Here is a 24,808-nt window from a genome sequence, read left to right on the forward strand (position 1 = left end):
CCTATAAGTGAGCACTATGAGAAGGTTAATTCATGATTTCACCAAGTGTTCAAGGTATTAAGGGGGAAAAAGAATGGGATAGATTGAAAGTATTTGCATTGGTTAGGAAGGTCTAGGATTGGTAGGTATCATGTAAAAGTTAGCCATATCTTTCAGGAGTGAACATATGACCGCAAGCAATAGGAGCAGGAGGAGGCTATTCAACCCCTGAAGCCTATCCCACATTCTATAAAATCATGGCTGGTATTCCCTGGGCTTCAACTCCTCAATATTTTGAAAATCTACCTACTTTCTTTTCTAATATTTTCAGTGATCTAACTTCAACACTGTCTATGGTAGAGAATTCTAGACATTCTCTACTTCTTGGCAAGGAAATTCCTTTGCATGAAAAGTAGCTAACGTTTCTACACAGATTTTCTTCTGAAAATACTAATTGCTAACTGATAAGTTTCTGTTATATTTAGTGATACGGATAAATGGGTATTTGGATTGAGGTTAGCCGTGATCTCTTTGAATGGTAGAACAGACTCAGTAAGATATACAGCCTGTTTTCCTCCACTGTATCCTAGAATCAGAATGCTGATTTGAGAATGGCACAATGGCTCAGTGGTTAGTACTACTAGGTCATAGCACCAGGAACCCAGGTTCACTTCCACCCTTGGGTGACTGTCTGTGTGGAGTTTGCACATTTTCCCGATGTTTGTGTGGTGGATTGTCCGTGCTAAATTGCCCATAGTGTTCAGGGATATATAGGTGAGGTGGATTAGGCATAGGAAATGCAGAATTACAGGGATGGAGTGGGTCTGGGTGGAATGCTCTTCAGAAGGTTGGTGTGGACTTGATGGGCTGTATGGCCTGTTTCCACACTGTAGGAATTCTATTCTATGAAATCTTTGATAATTAACTTATTTGAATTATTAGTGTCAAGTAACTTTGTTCTATGTTTACAGCATTCCAGTTACACACTACCATTCAGTTTCTAGTGAAAATAACCTAGCTTAAATTGATGACTGATAGTGACTGAATCACCTTTTAGGTGTAAAAGGACAGGTCCAAATCTTTCAGTTGCACTTTTATGTAATGTGTTTCAAGATATCTGCAGAAAGTTTATAGCTTGTTCATATAAAATTGTGCCCAAAGGACCTTTTAGTATTGACTGAGCAGATGAGCTAGTTATTATGACTGTAATTGGATTCTCCTTGATTCTAATCTGCATAGAAGAAAGAAACATAATTGGAAAAATATTTCTTTGGTTCCATACTTCATAGAGAGCTTTAAGAAATCAGTTTTAAGTCCATCCCAGATAATTCCTATGAGGTGAGCAGAGTCCTTTATGCACAATGGATGAAGCTTGATTGCTATATATTTAGCAATGAATGTGAACATGGCATATTAGCAAGACAGTTATATCAAAAGGTCAGTTTAATATAGAAATGTGTATGACTGTGTGCGTGAGTGTGTAAGGTAACTGCAGAGTTTTATTGCACGGATTTAATGAGGCGATGGAATGTGAAATCTCGATGACATGTTCTCTGATTATACACAGGAGCCAGATAGCCGACCATGGCCCCATTATGTTTACCAGCCAAAGTACATGGAACAGCAAAAAATGGACGATTTTGAGCGAGAGAAAAAGCAGAAAGAAGACAGTCCAATTAAGGCATCCAGCAAAGAGGGAAATGGATCTAATATTCCTATGGGAGTAACTAACATAAAAGAGGAGCCAAAAGATGCCAAACGGGCTGAATCGCAGTCTCTCTCACTGGAGGAACATAAAAATAAAACTGATGATCGTAAGACTCCTGTCATTGCAAAGGAGTCTCGAGGAGCTCGTGTTGCTGTCTCATCACCAATGAATCAGCATCAATCTTACATTCAATACCTGCACGCTTATAATCCTTATTCACAAATGTATGATCCAGCCTACAGAGCAGTGTCTCCAGTGCTAATGCATAGCTACCCAGGTAGGTCATTCTACTATGTGCTTGCGGGTGCATGTGTCTCTCTGTCTGTCAGTGTGTCATTTATACGTCCGCATATGTGTGTGTGTGAAGAATCAAAAGGTTATGGAAAGTTTTGGTTCATAATAGTTGAGGTCATAAGAGATTTTGAAAGTGAAAAAAAAACAATATTAGAGATAAAGAATAGAAAGAAAATCTCAGTAATTGCCAGGTGTAACTAGGAATAACATACCAAGAGGATCCTGTGCTGGCTCCCAGTCAGTACAATCATAGTGTACATGTGAACACATTAATTAGGACCAGAACTAGGCCATTTAGCCTCTCTAGCCTGCACTGCTCTTCAGTAAATTTGTGGCTGATCTGACTGTGACCACATCTCCTCTTTTTTTTTCCTATGTTTGACAACCTTTGACTCCCAGTACAGAGCTGGGCAGATCTCAGCCAGGTAAACGTAAAGGCTTTACAACAAGCCTTACTTTTCCTGGGCTTCCAAGAGGTAAACATAGTGATGACTAATGCTATTGGATTCTGATTCCCAAAGTCTGCAGATTGGCACTGTGCTTCAGTGCATGCACTTTGAACGACCAGCTGATGTTTGCTGTCCAGGCTCTTTCGGTGGCCATTTGTCTCAGACGTTGCTGGGCTGACAGAACCTGGCATTAAACAGCCCAAATTAAGCCAGTGATTTCAGCATGGACTGAGTGAAAAAGACATTGAATAGAAATGTGAGAGTGAGGCATGCAAAGGGAAAACATATTTAGTCAATTTATTGGACTTCATTGACTGAGTAATGTGCACTGTGGATAGGAGGCAACCTGTAGATGTATTGTGCTTAGATTTTCAGAATACATTTGATAAGATGTCACGTCAAAGATTATTGCAGAAAATAAAAACTCATGATGTAGGGGGTAACATACTAAGACGGAAAGAAGTACAGCTGTCTGGCAGGAAGCTGAATATGTGTAAGTGGGTCTTTCCCTAAATGTGATGAGTGGAGTATAAAGATTAGGAAATCTTGCTAAAACTATGCAGACCACAGCGTCACATACTTTGAACATTTTGAGCCTCTTATTAAGGATAGATATACTGATATTGGAGGCAGTGCAAAAAAGACTCACTAGGCTGATGCCGGTTATGGAAAGGTTGTATAATGAGTAGAGGTTGAGTTGATTGCGCTTGTCTGTACTCAGTGGAGTTTAGAAAAATGAGAGGCAACCTTACTAAAACATAGAAGATTCTCCGAGAACTTGACAGGGTGGATGCAGAAACATTGTTTCCCCTTGTGAAGCCAGAGGGCATTACCTCTCGAGTAAGGGAGCCACCATTTTAAGACAGAGATGAGGTGGAATTTCCTCTCTCGGAGTGCAGTGAATTTGTGGAGTTCTTTTATCACGGAGGCTGGGACATTAATTATGTTCAAAGCTGAGATTGACAGATTTTTAACCAGTGAGAAAATCAATGGGTTTGGGGAGGGGGCAGGGAGTAAAGAAAGGAAAGTGGTGTTGAGGATTGCCAGACTAACCATGAGCACACTGCCTGGGGGGACTGATTCAGTGGGCTAAATGACTTACTTTTGAGTTTAAATTTGGTGGTCGTATGGCAAAAGTCTGACAGATGGAGTATAATGTGGGTAAGTGTGAAGATGTTCACTTTGGCAGGAAGAATGAGAAATCAGAATATTTCTTACATGGAGAATAACTGCAGAATTCCAAGATGCAGAGAGGTTCAGGAGTTCAAATGCATGAGTCAGCTGACTCAAGTGATATCTGGAATGAGTGGGTTGTCTTCTGAGGATAGGTTGGACAGATTGGGCTTGTTTTCAGTGGAGTTGAGAAGACTGGGAGGGGGTGACTTGGTTGAGGTTTTTAAAATCTTGAATGATCTTAACCCATTGGTTGTGGAAAAAGTGAGTCAGAAGGAGTCACTGATGTAAAATCAGGGGTTTCCTCTTCTGGAATATAATGAGGCAAAATATGTTCTCAGAGCAATGTGGCTCTGGATTTCTCCCTCAGAAGGCAATGGAGATATGGGTCATTGGGTATTTTTTTCAGGTAAAGGTGGATAGATTCTTGTCAGATAAGGGAATAAAAAGGTTATGACGAGTCAATAGGAATGTGAAATTGAAGCAAAAAAAGTCAGCCATGAAGTAAAGGCAAAATACCACAGATGCTGAAAAGCTAAAAATACAAGCTCGAGAAACTCAGCAGGTCAAGCAGCATCTGTGGAGAGAGAAGCAGAGCTAATCCACTGGACTCGTTTCCATCTCCACTGATGCTGCCAGACTTTGCTGGAACAGCAATTATCTCAGTAACATGGCGGAGCTGACTTGGGGGCCAAATGGTTGACGTCTGCCTCTGTTTTGAATGCTCGCAAACCCGATCTGTGACAAGAAATCTTGTTGGCGGTGGCATTCAAACAGGGTGTTCTTTGAAACTCTGGGAGGACTTCACCTATTTGTGTGTATCAAACAGGGGCATACCTCTCTCCTGGGTTTCACTACCCTGTCTATGGGAAGATGTCCAGCCGTGAGGAAACAGAGAAATCAAGCACAAGTCCCAACGTGAACACTAAACCAGCGGCTGAATCCAAGGCACTCGATCTGCTTCAGCAGCATGCCAACCAGTATCGCAGCAAGTCTCCTGGGGTGAGTAGGGTGACCGAACGTCGGCCAAAATTGTTTGAGCATGACAATCTGCACAGGGAAAACCACCATAAAAACTGCTGTGGTGCAATAAACTCAGATATAAAACTCATAATTTATGACTTTCTTTGACAACATGTCCTGCTTGATGTACCACATTTGTAAAAACATGCAGATAAAGGGATCCATAGGGAACACGTGAAATAAAGTCTGAAATACTCACAACCAATTCTCAGCATGTGATTGATCTTCATGCCTTTAACTTGTTTTAGGAATATTTTCCAAAGCCACAACCTTTACATGTTGTTTGGGTATATTTTCAAGCAATATAGAAATGTCCATATTTGGCATACAACTGAGCTCCAGATTGATTGATTGGTTTTCCTGGAGTAATTTCTGATTCAGGTTTTAGCATTGTTAAAAGACTTTGAAATATCAGGATCTCTTTCCTTCATCAATCTTTACTCAGTAAATCACAACCACATTTTTATAGATCAATGCCTCCCTTTATCTTTTCATGACTTTGGTAACAGAGAAAAAATGGCTTTCTGGTTCCCTTTGAAGTTTGTTCCTGCTTTATTAGCATGCGTGTAGAATGTTAAGTTGTGTGACTTAATTAATATGTACGAGCTAAATATTTGGTGCAATGAGTCGGAGATGGTAATTTATATTGTAATTAGCCTGACTCTGCAGAACTGTTTTTTTTGTGAAACGTTGCAATTTTTTTCTTCTGTAGCCCGCCGAAAAGGCTGCACCTGAACGCGAGAGAGAAGCTGAGCGAGAGAGAGAGCGTCATTCACCTTTTGCACAGCGACATGTCCACACCCATCACCACACGCATGTTGGAATGGGCTATCCTCTAATACCAGGCCAATATGACCCATATCAAGGTACTAACCTGACTGAGCCATTGGGTTTTTCATTTTGTCAAAGCTGACTATTACATCGTAATGTTTGATATGTTATAAATGTGTTTTTATTTTCCCTTGTTGGTTTTTCTGTTACATTGATGATAAAAAAATCATTAACATCTATTTTTCCAACAATTAACTTTGCAGACTGATGTCCATTTTGGTCCTTAAATGCTCCAAGTTTCTGATCTCAGTTGTCCTTTTAGTCTGAGGCATGAAGGAGGTGGGGGTGTGGGGGTGGGAGGGGGGCACATTGCATCATAGAACTCTTAGCAAACATCGAAATTACATTTTTTTTTAATCTGTGGGATATTCAATAGTTTAAACTTCAGGTGAGCCAAATTGTGAGTTAAAAGAAACTTGCTCCACTTTAAATTTGGCTGTGACTTCAAAATAATTCAAAAGGTGTCATTGTCGCTGGCTATTTAGAACGTTTCTGCACCTCGTAGTTGAGCCACATGGATGTGGGCCCAGATTGGATTCCTAATCTGTGCTGAGTTAGCAGTATGTAGCTAATGTAACAGCATGCCACAATTAGACTTAAAGTCCCCTGGTTTATACAGAGAGAACTCAACCCTGTCCTCTATAATGCAACCCATGCTTGATTAAAACATGCTGAAGAGCAAACTGGAATGTGACCTGGACATCTCCTGCAGCTAAATGAGTTGCTGACTTTCACTGCCTAAGCTAATAATAGTGGCACGGTACAAGGGAACAAGCCAGTAGCAATGATAAAGTACTCCAGAAAGGAGTCACCCTGTTCAGGAGACAAGGGATAGGGGAGAAACTGATGTGATAACACATGAAAAATGAGCAACAATATAACTTGGTATTGGTGTAACATAAACACTGGAGCAGTGACGCTATAATCTGAAGCATGCCAGCTGAAGTATATTTTCCCAATGCATGCAGCTGATCTGAAGCCTCATTTGCCACGAACACATGGCATGAAATTTTGTGTGCTCACGGTATTTTTATGCTGGAAGAGTGAAAATCTCTCAGAGAACGCAAGCTCAAAGCTGCCCTGCTTCCTAACATTCAGACAGTGTAATTAAAGGTAGTAGTTTAATCTAGCAAAACCTCAGTCAGACTCAATATTTTATGCTGTCAGTGTTACAGTTCTTGTCAGTTCCAGCTGCAGTATTTAGTATGTGTTTGCTACATGTTCCACTAACTCTAAATGTTGGCTCTGTTTGCATTAATTCCTTTAGGGCTGGCATCCGCTGCCATCGTTGCCGGTCAGCAGGTGGCTGCGCAGGCTTCTGCATCCGCCATTTTCCCTGCTCAGAGAAGGTGAGCTGTATATATTTTAAAAAAAGTCTTTTCCTGTGAAATGCTGGCTTTTGAAGTGTGTTGATGCAGTAGATATTGGTGTCAGTGTCCATATTCTCCCATCACCTTCCCGACAGCTGTCAGCTGAAGTTGGTGGGCACATGGCCCTGTACTTGAAACACATGTTAGCACTTTCAAATATCCAGTTAGGGTCCAGCGACTATTTCAGGCCTCCTTAAGGATATCATATTTACTTGTGACCTGACCAACATTCCTCAAAAGGACTGAGGGACAGCCAACAACAAAATAACCCCGAGGAAAAAGAATTGCTGACCTGACTCTAAATTTTCTACATTTCCACGCATTTGTTCCTGAGAATTGGAGCTGTTCCAAAAATGTCACTAGCTCCTGCATAATTCATTCTTTCTCAATATAATACCCTTATGTCCTCCTCATTCCTGTTATGTAGCACTACCAACCCCTGCATCTACAATTTACATGAGACTTAGCAGTTTAACACAAATTTAAAGATCCAAAGACCAATGTGCCTTAAGCATGCATTTTTCAATGCAGTTCCTTTTGCTAGTTAGTTATATGTTGGTAGGCTGGTTCTATCTAATTTCATGACAGCCACATTAGAGATCAGTGGAAGGCTGAAAATTTAATGGAGTGTTATTTCAGCATTGCTCAAATGCACACGTTTTTTGGCACTCAGCTACTTGGAATAAAATAATTCACAGTCAAGTATGGAAAAGGATATGGAAGATATAGACTGGAGGAAAATAGATGGTGACATCTTGCAAAATGTCCAGATTACAGAGGAGGAAGTGCTGGATGTCTTGAAACGGGTAAAGGTGATAAATCCCCAGCACCTGATCAGGTGTACCCGAGAACTCTGTGGGAAGCTAGAGAAGTGATTGCTAGGCCTCTTGCTGAGATATTTGTATCATCGATAGTCACAGGTGAGGTGCCAGAAGAGTGGAGGTTGGCAAACGTGGTACCACTGTTTAAGAAGGGTGGTAAGGACAAGCCAGGGAACTATAGACCGGTGAGCCTGACCTCGGTGGTGGGCAAGTTGTTGGAGGGAATCCTGAGGGACAGGATGTACATGTAGTTGGAAAGGCAAGGACTGATTAGGGATAGTCAACATGGCTTTGTGCATGGGAAATCATGTCTCACAAACTTGACTGAGTTTTTTGAAGAAGTGACAAAGAGGATTGATGAGGGCAGAGCAGTAGATGTGATCTGTATGGACTTTAGTAAAGCGTTCGACAAGGTTCCCCATGGGAGACATTAGCAAGGTTAGATCTCATGGAATACAGAGAGAACTAGCCATTTGGATACAGAACTGGCTCGAAGGTAGAAGACAGAGGGTGGTGGTGGAGGGTTGTTTTTCAGACTGGAGGCCTGTGACCAGTGGAGGCCTGTGACCACAAGGATCGGTGCTGGGTCCTCTACTTTTTGTCATTTACATAAATGATTTGGGTGCAAGCATAAGAGATACAGTTAGTAAATTTGCAGATGACACCAAAATTGGAGGTGTAGTGGACAGCGAAGAGGGTTACATCAGATTACAAAAGGATCTTGACCAGATGGGCCAATGGACTGAGAAGTGGCAGACGGATTTTGATTCCGATAAATGGGAGGGGCTGCATTTTGGGAACGCATATCTTGGCAGGACTTATACACTTAATGGTAAGGTCCTAGGGAGTGTTGCTGAACAAAGAGACCTTGGAGTGCAGGTTCATAGCTCATTGAAAGTGGAGTCGCTGGTAGATAGGATAGTGAAGAAGTTGTTTGGTATGCTTTCCCTTATTGGTCAGAGTATTGAGTACAGGAGTTGGGGGATCATGTTGCGGCTGTACAGGACATGGGTTAGGCCACTGTTGGAATATTGCGCAATTCTGGTCTCCTTCCTATCGGAAAGGTGTTGTGAAACTTGAAAGGGTTCAGAAAAGATTTACAAGCATGTTGCCAGGGTTGGAGGATTTGAGCTACAGGGAGAGGCTAAACATGCTGGGGCAGTTTTCTCTGGAGCATTGGAGGCTGAGGGGTGACCTTATGGAGGTTTACAAAATTGAGAGGCATGGATAGGGTAAATAGGCAAAGTCTTTTCCCTGGATGGGGGAGTCCAGAACTAGAGGGCATAGGTTTAGGGTGAGAGGAGAAAAATATAAAAGAGACCTTCAGGACAACATTTTCATGCAGAGGGTGGTATGGGTATGGAATGAGCTGCCAGAGGAAGTGGTGGAAGCTGGTAAGAGGCATTTTGATGGGTATATGAATAGGAAGGGTTTGGAGGGATATGGGCCAGGTGCTGACAGATGGGACCAGATTGGGTTGGGATATCTGGTCGGCATGGATGGGTTGGACCGAAGGGTCTATTTCCATGCTGTATATCTCTGAGTCTAGGCCATGGGGTAGTGAGTGTGCTCCAGTTGAACCTAATAGCCATTACTTATGAAAGGAATGATGCCACCCAAATCCTGTTTCATACACAATGACCAATTCTGGAAAATGTGGATTGATGCACATTGATTGAGGTTGAATTGCTCTTGGATGGCATAGTTGCTCAGTGGTTAGCATTATCACTTCACAGTGCCAGGGACCCGAGTTCGACTCCAGCCTCAGGCAACCGTGCGGAGTTTGTGTGTTCTCCCTGTATCTGCGTTGGTTTCCTCTGGGTGCTCTGGTTTCCTCCCACAATCCTAAGATGTGCAGGTTAGGTGAATTGACCGTGCTAAATTGACCATCGTGTTCAGGTACGTGTAGGTTAGGTGCATTAGTCAGGGGTAAATGTGGAATAATGGGTTTGGATGGGATACTCTTTGGAGGGTCGACATGGACTTGTTGGGCCCAGGGACTTGTTGGGCCCAGGGACTTGTTTTCATACTGTAGGGATTCTAAGATTTCTGATTTATTCCACTATCCTTTCCAAGTGGCCATTATTCACTTGAGAACATGGTTTGGGCAACTAGACCAAAGCTGTACCTCACCCCAGCGACTGCAATGTCCACATTTTGGCAAAGTTCACTCAGGACCAGCAATCCTAGTTGACCCTTCCCTTCTTACCCCAGAGTAGTGAGGCTGAATGCAGCATCTCTGTGGCTACTTTGGTCAAGAACGGCTAATGGCTGGAAATCAAATTGCGCATCAGACCTGGGATTCTCGTACTTTGTGTAGTCGCATTACTTAGCAAATTAACAGGCTGACCTATTCCTAGAATCCTTTCTGACATCTTGTCTTGCTTTTTCTTCTGCAGGGAATGATGACCTCATGAGTGTATATTGAATCATAATCATGTGACTGGATCACATGAAGAAAAGGTTTATACAGACATCAGTTCCATGGTGTTGATTTCAAATGCCTTGATGTCAGGCGAAACCAGTCATTTCATATTTGTAAATTGCAAATTTTATAACTGAGTTACAAATGTTGCTGTAATTAAACTTTTGTTTAAATATATTCTTTTTGGTTTTTTTTGTATTGGTAACCAGGCTCACAAATGCAGGGTCAATTATTGGTGGCAGTTGTCACAGTACTTTGCCGTTTCCTGAAAATGTTAGCAACAAAAAGATGACAATTGCTTGGTTTTGTAGAGCATACTGTTCTGGGTAGGTGTTCTTTTGAACTGGTTGTGGCATTTAGACCCTCAGAGAGGCTAATTGTGACAGTAACACTTTGGTACAGTGTTTACGTGTACTTGGTGACCCCTTGAAAACACTTAGACACTATTTAAATGCGTCTGTGTGCTAACTGTATTCACATGTCCACTGCATTGTTGTTTATTGTGAAGATTATACATACAGAGGGCTCTGAGGGTTATAAGAATGCCCATTGTGATTGTGTGTGTGCGCGCGCGTGTGAGTGTATATAATGTACAGGTTTGAAATGGAAAATAATGAGCATCTGTGAATATAAAATGTCTTTATGATATTGAATGGCTGATTACCCCCATAGCCTACATAATCTCTTCCACCCACCCATACAAGAAGACATCTGTGATTGTTTATTACTTGAACTAGTTCAGCAGTTTTAAATGTTTACAATTATCCAGATTTAGGAAGAACTTGCGCAGTTGCCTGGTTACTTGTTTTATGCTGTAATCTAGTTTATTTTATGTAAAGTGTATATTGAATGCTTTCATTTTTTATACTTGCCTTAAATAATTCGGCAATCAGAATAAAAAAAAATGTTTTTGTATATGTGTTGTTGAGTCTTTATTTTCCTATGCTGTATTGTTGCAGCTGCTGTTCTCTTCTCGATAGAAGCTGCTCTTGTTGGCTTTTGCTATCACCCTTACATAGTAGCAAAATGATGCCCACTCCTTCTCTCTCCTCCTGCAGCTGTACTAACCCAGTGGTGGGTGCTCAGTTTCAAGTGCACAGTTTGCAGCATTAATTCAGCACTGTTATAAGGCAACTGGCCGTAGACCTCCAGTGTCAGAAATTTGACACCTGGCTGGTCAGTAGCATCATGACATTGTCCTGTCACGTCACTGTCTCCTTGACATCTAGAAGTGGAACCGTAGGCCTCACTTGCACAGCCTGAGGTGAATATCATACTTGTGGGTGAAGGGAATGAGAACTGGATGAAATCAAGACACATATGAGGGGGTTGTCAGCTCTATGCCATAGAAACAGGCAACGTCGAGCAAGCTAGTCTCATCTCTGATGTCATTACAAAAAAAAAGTTATAGGGCAGGATTTTCTCTCCCTGAAACAATATGAGCAATGGGAAGCAATGTAGAAAATATGACAAAAATAAAAATATCAAATATTGAGAAAAAAACGTTCCCAATATTATCTTTAAGGTGAAAATGACAAGTTCAGAATCTCGCGAATGAATGGTAACAACCTTACTTCCATTCATCATCATCTCCTCATTGGCTAAACCCACCCAATTCTCTCCTCTCCAAAGAGATGGAGCCAGTTCACAACATGAAAGTCAGAGTTGGCAGTACCTCATTACATGTTTCTCCAGGCCTTCATCCAACCCCGTCTTCATCACAAGATCTCTGTACGCTTCACGGACACAGTCTTCCTCTGTCTTTTGTCTACGCTAGTCAACATCAATTCACCAGCTTCACCACATCACCATCAGAGTGTCACACACTACTTCAGAACTTTATTTTGGAGATCATTGACATCTGTGAGTCACATGCTGCTGTCAGGTTGCTTCACATGCAGGGGGACATCACATATCTCACTCAGTTTGCATTTCCTCGGAGGCTGCCAGCCTCTGTGGCTTGCATGAGAAGATGGTAACTTGTCACGTTTCAGAGCATTGAGCAGCCAAGAAGGTGGAAAAATTGTTTATGGCGATGTGCTATATCATTGTATCACAGTAGGCGCTAGGAGCTCATGTGGCAAACACACTGTGTGTGCTTCAACGAAATGACCATACCAGAACATCAAAAGGGTGTGGTCTTTTTGTAGTGTTAAGGGGGATCTTTAAAGAGTTAGAGGTTACTGCCCCAGTCAGACACGGAACTCATCAAATTCCAATCATAGGGTTCAGGCATTTGGTCCATGTTCTCGTAGTGATGAAGCCATAATTAACTTTTCAGGTCAACTGCAACCAGTTCAATGAAGGCTGCATGTGGGCAGCCAAAAGTAAGTACCAGGTTTCCCTGGAAACGTGCCAACTTGGTGCAGCTACGAGGCAGGACTACTTGCATGCCACACAGCATAGACAGAGCGAAGTAACTTGCACAACCAACAGATCAGGTTTAAGCCTGCCACATCCAATTGTGAATTGTGGTGTGGTGGACAATTAATCACTGGAGGCGGAGGATATAAATATCCCCATCTTCAATAATGGGGGAGCCCAGCACATCAATGCAAAAGATAAGGCTGAAGCATTTGAAACAATCTTCAGCCAGAAGTACCGAGTGGATGATACACTACTGCCTCCGCCAAAGATCCCCAATGTCACGGATGTTAGTCTTCAGCCAATTCAATTCACTCCATGTGATATCAGGCAATGGTTCGAAGTACTGGATACTGTAATGGCCACGGTCCCTGACAACATTCTGGCTGTAGTATTGAAGACTTATGCTCCAGAATGTCTTGTACCCCTACAGAAAGCACAGCAGGTCAGGATACAACTGAGGAGCAAGAGAGTTGATGTTTTGGGCATAATCTTCTTCAGTCAACTCTCTTGCTCCTCTATACTGCCTGACCTGCTGTGCTTTCTCTAGAGCCAGGCTTTTTCAACTCAGTCTCTCTGGCGTCTGCAGCCCTCACTTTCTCCCTGGTCAAGCTGTTCCAGTACAGCTATAACACTAGTATATACCCAGTAGTAAGGAAAATTGTGTTGCCGTGTCCTGTGTTTAAAAAAAGCGGGACAAGTCCAACGTAACCAATTATTGCTCCATCAGTCTATCTTGATCGTAAGGAAAGTGATGGAAGGTATCACCGATAGTGCTATCAAGCCACAGTTGCTTAGCAATAACATGCTAACTGGCATTCAGTTTGGGTTCTACGAGGGTCACTCAGCTCCTGACCTTATTATATTTTTAATTCAAATATGAGCAAAGAGTTAAGTTCCAGAGGTGAGGTGAGAGTGAGTGCCCTTGAAGTCAAGGAGACCTTTGATGGAGTGAAGCATCAAGGACCCTTAGAAAAACTGAAGTCAATGAAAATCAGAGGGTAAGTACTCCATTGTTACAAAGAAAGATTATTGGAGCTCAGTCATCTCAACTCCAGGACATCCCAGCAGGAGTTCCTCAGGGTACTTATGCTCAGCCCAACCATCTTCAGCTGCTTCATCAATGACCCTCCCTCCATCAAGTCAGAAGTAAAGATGACTGACTGATTGCACAGTGCTCCCCATCATTAGCGATTCCTCTGGTGCTGAAGCAGACCATGTTCAATGCAGCAAGATCTGGACAATATTTAAGCTTAGGCTGAAAGGTAGCAAGTAACATTCATGCCAAACAAGTGCCAGGCAATGACCACATCCAACAAGGGAGAATTAAAGCATTTAATAGTGTTACTATCTCTGAATCCAATCAATCTATTGACCAGAAGCTGAACTAGACAAGCCAGTAATTACTGTGTCTCCAAGAGCCGGTCAAAGTAGAGGAATCCTGCAGGGAGTAACTCACTTCCTGTTCCCCAAAGCCTGTTCATAGCCTCCAAGGCTCAAATCCTGAGGGTGGTGGGTTACTCTCCACTTGTCTGTATGAGTGCAGCTACAATCACACTCAAGAAGCTTGACACCATCCAGGATAAAGCAGCCTGCTTGAATGGCATCACATTCACCAGGATCCATCCTCTCCACCATTGACATTCAGTCACAGCAGTGTGTACTCTCTACAAGATGCACTGCAGAAATGCACCAAGGCTCCTTATAAAGCACATTTGAAACCCATGACCACTACTATCCGCAAGGACAAGAGCAGCAGAGCCAAGGGACACTACCACCTACAAATTCCCCTTCAAACCACTCACCATCTTGACCTGGAAATATTTTGCACTTCATTCAGTCAAAATCCTGGAACAACCTCCCTAACTGTATTATTGAACTACTTAAACAAAATGGAATGTAGCAGTTCAGGAAGGCAGTTCATCACAACCCATAAAGGAGTAAAGAAATAGGCTGTGTTAGCTGACACCGATGCTTGTATGCTATGAGTTGGTTTAAATGTGCCAATTTTGGGGGCAGAGGTCTGGGACTGGGGATTAGAGATCAAGACTGGGAGGTATAAGAGGTGTAAGAGATCGAGATGGTTGGGATAAAATGATCAGGACCAGGCTGGGAGGATGGAGGGGTTGGGTAGGGCGAAAAATCAGGAGGACACGGGAAGAGAGAGAGGTGGAGATTAGGATCCAGAAGAGAACCGGAGGGAAAGGAGGAGCTGGAGCGAGCTGAGGTAGGCATTTTTTTCTTCATACAGTCACAGGATGAAGGCGTCACTGGCCAGGCAGCATTTATTGCCCTTCTCTAATTGCCTGGAGTGCGGTTAAGAGTCAACCACATTGCTGTGGGTCTGGAGTCACATGTAGACCAGACCAGATAAGGATTAGAGACAAAAAAAAACTGCAGATGCTGGAATTCAAAGTATTCAGGCAGGAGGCTGGAAGAACTCAACAAACCAGGCAGCACTAGGAGGTGGAGAAATTGATGTTTTGGATATAACCCTTCTTCAGGACTGCTGGTGGGTGTAAGGGGAGCTGCAGATAAAATGGATGATGGGGGCAGGGTGGTGAAGGGATAGATGAAGACAGGCAGAAAGTACGACCTGGTTGCTCAATGGGAGGAATGAATCCAGTTGGTGGCAGGGAGGGGTGGAAAGGAGGGGGAAGGGATGGGAAGGAAGTCAATGGATGGGAAGGGAGATTATTTGAAATTGGAGAACTCAATGTTGATCCGGGCTGTAGGCTGTTCAGGCAGAAGATGAGGTGTTGTTCCTCCAATTTGCAATTTGGTTTGTTTGGCAATGGAGGACGCCAAGGATAGTCATATTGGAAAGGGAGTGGGAAGGTGAATTAAAATGGGCAGTGACTGGGATGTCCTGCCAGCCCCTGCGAGCCCAGCTGAGATGCAAGGCAAACTGTTGCCTAAGTTTACATTCAGTCTCCCTGATGTAGCAAGGATCACATCGGAAGCACCTGATGGAAGAGAGGCAGATGAACCTCAGTCTTACCTGGAAGGACGGTTTGGGGATCTAGACCAGGTAAAGATGGCAGTTTCCTTCGCTAAATGACATTAATGAACTGACAATTGACTCATGGTCATCAATAGATTCTTAATACTAAATGGATATTTGTTGAATTCAGATTCCACCAGCTGCTGTGGTGGTATTTGAATCCAGCCTCCAAGACTGTTATCTGGATCAACAGTCCAGTGATAATACCATGAAGCCATTGTCTCCCTAATGCACGGTCAATTGACAGAGGGGAAGATAGCCTCATGGCTCCTGGGCTCATCTTGTCACCCCCAACCTTCCTGTTTCTGAGCCCTGTTACATTCTCACTTTGGAAGGGCATTCCCTCTAACCCTTGTCCAAAAACCCAATCCTCACCACTAAAGCCCAGTTCAAAATAATGCACACATCCGTGTGCAGCAGTGTCAGAGTATATGCACTCCAGAATGAACGTGAATGCATAGTTGCCTGCAGTTCTAAGTGTCAGCAAACACTGCTAAAGAAGAAAGTCCAAGTATTACACATAGACCAGTCAGAATGTTGTGGAGACTGGGCATGGACCAATTTTTCCTGCAGTGAACAAAGGAAGGGACTGAGTATGATGGAAATAGATTCAAGAGCACTTTGTGTTGAATCTGGAGCAAGCAAGGAAGGGGGTGGGGGTGATGACCTCGTGGCATTATCACTGGACTGTTAATCCAGAGACCCAGATAATGTTCTGGGGTCCTGAATTCAAATCTCACCACTGAAGATTGTGGAATTTGAATTCATTGAAAGAAAATCTGGAATTAAGAGTCTAATGATGACCATGAATCCATTGTTAATGGTAAGGAAAAAACAGTCTGGTTCATTAATGCCCTTTAGAGTCTGGCCTACATGTGACTCCCAAATCACAGCAATGTGGTTGACCCTTAACCGCCCTCTGGATAATTAGGGATGGGTAGTTAAATTGCCCTCATCTAATGAATAGAAAAAAGAGGGATGGTGAAGTGCCCGACCCAATGAATTGGCAATGCAGAGGATATGAAGGGTTAATAGTTTGGGAGAACACAGTAGATGAGAGCCATTGTGTGGACATGATGCATGTAATAGCAAATGTAATCCATAAGCCTAGGTGAGAGGCGTGTGTTGTGGCAGAGTTAGAGAGGGTGATGGCCCAAGAGTATGAGGTAGTAGAAAGAAGACACTAATTCTTGCAGGCTGCAGAAGAACTTCAACCAGCATTCACAGAGTCACAGAATTATATAGCACAGAAACAGACCCTTCGATCCAACCCGTCCATGCCGACCAGGTATCCCAAATAAATTTAGTCCCATTTGCCAGCATTTGGCCCATAGCCCTCTAAACCCTTCCTATTCATGTGCCCGTCCAGAAGCCTTTTAAATGTTGCCATTGTACCAGCCTCCAACACCTCCTCTGGCAGTTCATCCCTTGCACATTCTGTGTGATAAAGTTGCCCCTTACATCACGTTTAAACCTTTCCCCTCTCACCTTAAACTTATGCCCTTTAGATTTGGACTCTCCCACCCTGGGGAAAAGACCTTGGCTATTCACCCTATTCATGCCTTTCATGATTTTATGAACTTCTATACGCTCATCCCTCAGTCTCCAAAGCTCCAGGGAAAATAGCCCCAGCCTAATCAGCCTCTCCCTACAACTCAAAGCCTCCAACCCTGGCATTATTATTGTAAATCTTCCTGGATTGCAGAGGCTGGTTGCATAATTAATAAGGTGAAGATTGCATGTGAAAATTTGGCAAGGGTCATAGTGGGCCAGTGCCATCAATCTCATTCAAAAAACACTGTGTAAAAGTGGCAGAATTCAGCCTATTGTCTTGAGTTAATGTGAGGTCAAAGAATTTTAAATTGATTGTATTTAGCAATCAGTGTTTTCTAAAGCTTACATGTGTTCTGATGTGTGGTGCCATTCTGACGTATCATGCACATTGGAAAAAAAACTGTGACAAGTGTCCACAGTATTGATTTTTGTTAATTATCTTTGCTGGGTTAAATTTTGAGTTGCTGTATTACTTATATGTGCAGAATTGAAGTCACTGTTAAATACATCATCAGTTATCCTTGACTGGAACTGCTGACAATAACAGTACTGTTCATTTTAAATTAAGACTTTGGTGAAGCTTTCAGCATTCCATCAAGTCGACACCTAATTCTTCATGTAAGACATACAGGCAGATTAAATTAACTGAACAATGGCCACAGCCTCAATGATGTTCATGTGCCAGAAAAGCCATACTTTATAGCCTGATATTTCTGAATATTAAAAGTATATCTAATTGCTCATTGTTGCAATAGATTTGAACATTATTTTGCCACTGATGCATACCGAATAGGTAACTTGTTCTTGCTGCATATCTTTAGCAATTTAAAATCAAATTAAGAACACATATAGGCCATTCAGCCCCTCAAACCTGCTCCACCATTCAATCAGATATTGACTCATGTGTTTGTATTTCAGAATCCACAGTCCCACCTATGCTTGATAACCAGAAGCATGTTTACGAGCGGACTAAGTGAGAACATAGAAAGGAATTTGATCCAGTCCATTGCAATGCAAAATATGGTGTCAGGGTCCATTTAATCACAGGGGAAGCCGTGGTTAAACTGTTGGAAACTGGAGAACGTCCTGTGATTATGTTGAGGTTGGGAACAGGCCAAAGCAAGATGCTCGTCCACTTATTGGGGGCAGGGTGGGAGGTAAATTAGACTCATTAATAAACCGAATGGCACCATTTATTCTTGAGCCCATTGGAACTTAGTGACTTAGTGGGAATCACACTCTTCCATGCTTTCCAATGGTCACTTAGTAGACTCAACTCCATTCAACCTTTGTGATTCAAAGATTGGTTTGGGAGAAATGGGTTTCAGTTCCGAAACTTTGGCAACAGTACTGGTGGAAGTGGCATCTGTGTGGCTGAGGCAGTATTTGACTGGGATCAGTTGGGATCAGTTCTGTCGAGTCGTATTACTAGGGCAGTCGAGAGGACTTTAAACTTAAGGTTGGAGTTGAGGGATAGCATTTGGGAAGATTCTGTAAATTATAAATACACAAGACAAAGCAAGAGAGCAAGGTAATCTCAGGACTGAGAAGAAAAGAATTTCTTCATTGAGAGAGTTGTGAAGCTGTGGAATTCTCTACCACAGAAAACTGTTAGGGTCAGTTTGCTCGATATATTCAAGAGGGAGCTGGACATGGCCCCTGCAGCTAAAGGGCTGAAGGGGTATGGAGAGATGGAGGGCGTGGGATACTGAAATTGCATGACCAGCCATGATCTTATTGAAAGGTGATGCAGGCTTGAAGGGCCAAATGGTCTACTCCTGCACCTATTCTCTATGCTTCTTTGATTTTTTAACCATAAAGGAAGTGATCATCAGAACCAGATAGGAACACACAAGTATACAAACCTAAGAGTGCAGTTAATGGGGATAAAGTTCAGAAAAAAGATAGAACAAAAGGCTCTGTATTTAAATGCACCTAGTTTTTAATCATAAAATAAATGAATTGACAGTGCCAATTACAATAAAAAGAATTAATTGATAGTCATTACGAGACATGGTTACAAGATGGATAAGACTGGAACCTGAATATTCAAGGCAACATGACATTTAAGAAGCTAGTAAAGGTAAGCTATCGCTTGTGGGAGTGGTTTATCGGCCACCTAATAGCAATCATATTGTAAGGAAAGGTGTACAAAAAGAAATGTGAGAAAGGAAATCTGATCACCATGGGCGCTTTTAATATGCACGTATATAGGATAAATAAGATTGGAAGAGTAGACTAGATCTTGTGATGTGCAATAAAATTGGCTTAATTAATATCCACATAGTGAAGGCACCCCAAGGTCACAATGATCATAGCATGATAGAACTTTGTAGTCAGTTTGAGGGAAAGAAGAGTGGATCTAAGACTAGCATTTTCATCTTAAATAAGGGCAATTCTAAGGGTATGATAACATAACTGGCTAAAGTGAACTGAGAAGCCAGGTTAAGAGATGGGATCATGCAAACATGGAGGCACACATTGAGGCAACATTTTAGAATACTCAAGACATATATATTTCAAAGAAAAAGATTACAGAGGAACCTTGATTATCCGGCATTCAATTATCCAAATATCGGATTATCCTGCAAGATCGCAAGGTCCGGATGGTTGGTTAAACTATGTTGTCTGGCATTCAAATATCCGGAATTCAATTAACCAAACAAAATACTCCTCGCCTGTGTCCTTTGGGTACTTGAGGTTCCTTTGCATAGAGTAGGATGTACCTTCTGTGACTAAGGAAGTTAAAGATAATGTCAAATTGAAAGAAAACTAACATAATTCCACAAAGAGGAGTGGTAAGTCAGATGTTTGAATAGAATACAAAGAGCATAAAAGAGTAACAAAACGATTAATGAGAAAAGTGAAACTTGAGTATTGTGGAAAGCTAACAAGAAATATAAAAACAGATAGTAAGTGCTTCAACGGGTATTGCAAAATTGAAAAGAGCAACAAAAGTTGGTGCTGCTCCTCCAGAGATTGAGTCTGAGAAATGACTATTGGAAAATCGGAGAATTGCAAATGCATTAAATAAATATTGTATGTCTACTTCATTATTGAGGACACAAATAACACCAGAAATAAATGTGAATCAGAATGTGAAAGGCAATGAAGAATGCAAAATCACTGCAATCAGCAAAGAAAAACTTCAGAAGAAGTTGTTTAAATCTAACAAGTCCACCTGCTGTGATAGACTTCATCCTCGCACCTTAAAAGAAGTGGCTGCTGATGTTGTAATTGACTGGTTTTACAGTTCCAAAGCTCCCTTGATTCTGGAATAGTCCCATCAGATTGGAAAATAGCATCTGGGATTCTTCTATTTACAAACAAGGCAAATGCGGTGTGAAAAAGTCTATTACACACAAGTAGTGTCTGTAGTACACTGCCAAAAGGTGTGTGAAGGTAGAGTCAATTGAAGCATTCAGAAGGGCATTAGATGAGTATTTAAATAGATACATGTATCTATTTAATAGACAGAAAAATGGCATAAGTCATAGTGCTCAGTGGGCAACCAGAGTAGACACAATGCACCAATATCTGTGATTCAAGAAACAGCGAGAGGAAGCAGCGATCAACAGAGCGGTTGACCTAGCATCTGCTGGAATTTTTTACACCAAGCCACTTTGAAAATCTTAAGGCAATCAGGCAGAGTTGTGGTTTTGTGAAAGGGAAATAATGTTTGATTAATTTATTTAGAGTTGTTTGAAGATAAAGTGGAACCAAGGATATATTATATTTAGTTTCCCAGAAGGCATTTAATAAGGTGCCACATCTAAGCTTACAACGCAGTGTAAGAGTCATGCTGTAGGGGTAACATACTAACCTGTTTACAGATTTCATTGATTAATAAGGAGCAGAGTGTGGGTATATAAAAAAGTGTTCTCACATTAGCAGGATGTGACAGGTGGTGTACCACAGGGATCAGTGTTGGAGTGTCAATTACTTACAATCAATTGTTCTGACTTAGCTGGGAACGGTGTGCTAATGATTATGCCACACTTTCCCAAAATGTACAAAATACCATTCAGGATATGAAGATGACCAATTTGCCTAACAGACCACTATTCAGGGCAAAAATAATTCACACCAGGTTTTGTCAGGAACAGAATATAATTTGATATATTGCAACACACTTAAAAAGCAGGGAAACAATAGGATTTCTAATCTACTACTATGCAACGTATACTGTTCTCCTTTAAGAAACCCCAAATATACACACGTGCATGAACACACGCACACACATTCATGTTTAAGACATACAAAAGACAGGCACCTTTGACCCACAAACAATGAGTTGAAAAATAATATAGGCGGGGTAAGCAAGTTTGAAAGAATAAATGTCTAGATTTCAAGAGTGAGTTGTCTTCCATAGACCTTTTGATTTTTAGCAATGGCAACATGCCTCTGTTTGTAGGGTTTTCACGATTCCCCAATCTTGATTGTGAGGACCTAGATTTTTTTAATGAGAATTCTTCCTCTTAAGCTTTCTTGATACTTTATATTTTTCCTATACATAAAGAGAGAGAGAGAGAGGTGGATGTTTTCAGTTCACAGCCTCTGGATGTTTCTCTCTCTGCTGCCCTGACACTTACAGCTTTTAACATGCTGCAGTTTAACCAGTCAGCAGGCTGTCATCAGGCAGAACCTCCTTCACTCAGAAAACATGTGGTGCCACTTACTCTCAAATTCGCTGCCTTGCTGCTTCAAAAAGCAAAGTTGTTGAACACAACTAAAGATCGGCATTTTTTGATCTTCAAGTTGCAAAACTCTCGGTATTTAGAGTCATAGAGTCAGCTATGTAGTTCAGCTGTCCACAGACTGGGTGACCGCTTTACAGAAAGCCCACATTCTGTCTGCAAAAATGACCCAGAGCTTTCTGTTGCCTGCTTTTTCAACACAGCACCATATTCCCTCACCAACAACTCAGTCTCGGGCCTGCTGCAGTGCTCCAGCGAAAGTCAATGCAAGCTGGAAGAACAGCTTCTTATTTTCTACTTGGGGACCCTGCAGCCTTCAGGATCCAATATCAAGCTCAATATTTTGAGGGCCTGAGCACCTTCTCCCATGTCTCTACACGCACACATTAGGCCTTGTCATCACAGTCTGTTACCACAACCAACCCATTGTCAGCCACTAATATTCCCCCAATTATTCAATCTCCCAGGCTTTTATCCAGTCCTTTGTCTATCCAACTATAGTTTTCTCTCTGGGCTGCATCTCCACCTATTGTCAACTGCTCCCCATTTTCCTACCCCACCTTTAGCATATATACCAACATTTACCCAGCTAGAATCACTTCTGAAGAAAGGTCACTGCACCTGAAATGTTAACTCTGCTTTGACTCTACAGATGCTGTCAGAACTGCTGTGCATTTCTGGTAATCTCTGTTTTTGTTGCAATCAAGTTTATTGTCCCCACCAAATAGAAATATGTAGGGTCGAACCTTTCATGGCCTTGAGCGATGCAGCCATAGACAAGAAAGTTAGGAAATTCATGAGAGATGGCCAGTGAGCAATTTTTTAATGTCAAGAGTAAAACATTCTATTTACCAATGGTGTAATGAATGGTATGTACTTGCACATGAGTGGTGAGTGGCCTATTTGTATGCATTGACTTCTCATTATTACTTTGTGTCACCTCCCTAATATGCAGTTTCTCATTCTCCTACCTGTCCATAAAATGCTAGATGGTGACTATTCCGAATCAAAGCAGTTACCTGCCAACTCCAGTTTGCTATTTGCTCTTAAGGAACTCTATCTTTGACACCAGGTACCAACATTTCTGGGCACACTCCTTGGGCAGGAACTGCATCCCACCACTGTCCACGAATGTTGGTATCTGACACATGGCAGCCTTGCCATTACCTCATGACACATCTCTGATTCACTTGCAAGATAATTCTGTGCTTCAGTGCTCGAATGTGGAGCACACTAACACCTTTCATTGCAATGCTGCTTTACACAAAGGGCCGGCAGCCTTTTCATGCATGCACCAGGGTATATCTCAGAGCTGCTTGCTCATGTCTTGGCACTTCACCTTCTACAACATTGTTGCCATTTTTGCACTTTGCCCCCTTAGCCAGAGTTTAAAGGCTCACAGTATTTCTGTGTTGGCTTGCTGCTTAGCACAGACACAAAACCAGGCAGCTGTGACGTGTGATTAGTCAAGGGAGTCGGTATGTTACTGAATGATACAGTACCAGGTCAACCTCACATTGACAGCATGTACCAGCAGCCTATGTGGCAAGTATACACCATAGACTTTAAATAAATGGTTATTTCTCAAAGTTTAAAGGAAGTCCTTCTCAATCAAATCAAAGGGAACTGGCATTAGTCAGGTGCTCCTGGCACAGTAAGTCAATGTCATCAACGGATCTTGGCCTGGAGGCTTGGACACATTCTGTGACATGGAGTGGATATGTTTGGGGTCCATATTGCTATCTTCTGGGGTGTGGGCTGCAATCAGCCCTGCAGGTCCCATACAAACATTCAGGGGATTTAGGGTGAGTCAGTTGAGGAAAGTATGTCACCTATTAGTGAGACTGGTTCCTCAAATTTGGTCCATTGACAGGGCGAGCCACAGTCAGTCCTGAATTTCGCCTCAATGGAAAGTAAAGGAGAGTTCTGGCCCATTGCTGTTTTAGGGAAATTGGGGGATTCAGTTCTGCGTTTTGAAGGCAGCAAGCTTTGATTAGATTACTTATTTAGATTAGATTACTTACTTGCAGTGTGGAAACAGGCCCTTCGGCCCAACAAGTCCACACCGACCCACCGAAGCGCAACCCACCCAGACCCATTCCCCTTCACTTTACCCCTTCACCTAACACTACGGGCAATTTAGCATGGCCAATCCACCTAACCTGCACATTTTTGGACTGTGGGAGGAAATTGGAGCACCCGGAGGAAACCCACACAGACACGGGGAGAATGTGCAAACGCCACGCACAGTCGCCTGAGGCGGGAATTGAACCCGGGTCTCTGGCGCTGTGAGGCAACAGTGCTTATAAAGGATACAAGTATTATGAAGGGAGCAAACTTGACATCTCATTGGGGGTGGGGTATTTGAAGCACTTTGGAGAATAACGGATATTGAGGGAGGCATGTTATCATATCACCAATGTGACCTCACTGTGCAATATGATGGTAGGCATGACTAAAATTTAAGGCTGGGGTTCAGGGTCATTGTTGAGAGTTAAAGACACAATTTCAGGTGGTGTGTGTAAACATTTGGAGGATCAATATTCAAGACCTGACCCAGGAAAGCTGGAAAGAAAGGGACGTGGAGGTTCAGAGACACCCCTTGATTACCAGGCTGAGTCTCACTATGTCATACATGAGATGTATGGCCTTCCATGTTCATACGAGTCATTAATATGCACTGCAAATGAAAAGTAACTGCAGCCTCACCTGGGCAGAGTCAGTGTTTTATATTTGTCAGAGAAAGCTGGGCTTTACTTATGTACAACATGAAGCTTTTCAACAGGCATTCACAATAAAAGTTTAAATCAACATCAATCATTGCATCCGACATGTTGTTCTGACATGGAGATGGCACAACCAAATCAACCAATAATGCAGTAAAATTAAAATCTTCAAAAATCCTTAAATTAACTCCTAACCAGACTTTCCAATAACCAATCCTAGATTATGTAAATAAATACATCCAGTCACCGGTTTGTATCTTAAACAACAGACTTAGCAATTTATTTCACAATAGCAGTGCAAGAATTAAATAACAAATTAATCTAATTGTTACCTATGCTATAAACCCATCCAGGTCCATCCACACAAAGGACAGACAATTAAGAAATAAA

At 42.1% G+C, this 24,808-nt stretch overlaps 1 protein-coding gene across 4 annotated transcripts in view; it reads left to right on the top strand.

The window, feature by feature from the left end:
- The window catches only part of znf608 (zinc finger protein 608), a 90,652-nt gene extending 79,664 nt beyond the window's left edge, over window positions 1-10,988 (top strand). For 3 of the 4 annotated variants that reach the window (XM_060837776.1, XM_060837768.1, XM_060837781.1), the window contains exons 6-10: window positions 1,547-1,964; window positions 4,433-4,605; window positions 5,339-5,492; window positions 6,725-6,806; window positions 10,048-10,988. In XM_060837776.1, coding sequence (XP_060693759.1) covers window positions 1,547-1,964; window positions 4,433-4,605; window positions 5,339-5,492; window positions 6,725-6,806; window positions 10,048-10,054 — 834 coding nt within the window. In that variant the 3' untranslated portion in view covers window positions 10,055-10,988. Of the gene's footprint in view, window positions 1-1,546; window positions 1,965-4,432; window positions 4,606-5,338; window positions 5,493-6,724; window positions 6,811-10,047 lie in introns of those variants that run through there. The other variant, XM_060837789.1, reaches the window with a different exon arrangement.
- Window positions 10,989-24,808: the final 13,820 nt, after the last annotated feature.

This window comes from Hemiscyllium ocellatum, chromosome 2, assembly GCF_020745735.1.
Source record: "Hemiscyllium ocellatum isolate sHemOce1 chromosome 2, sHemOce1.pat.X.cur, whole genome shotgun sequence".
Classification (NCBI taxonomy): Eukaryota; Metazoa; Chordata; class Chondrichthyes; order Orectolobiformes; family Hemiscylliidae; genus Hemiscyllium; species Hemiscyllium ocellatum.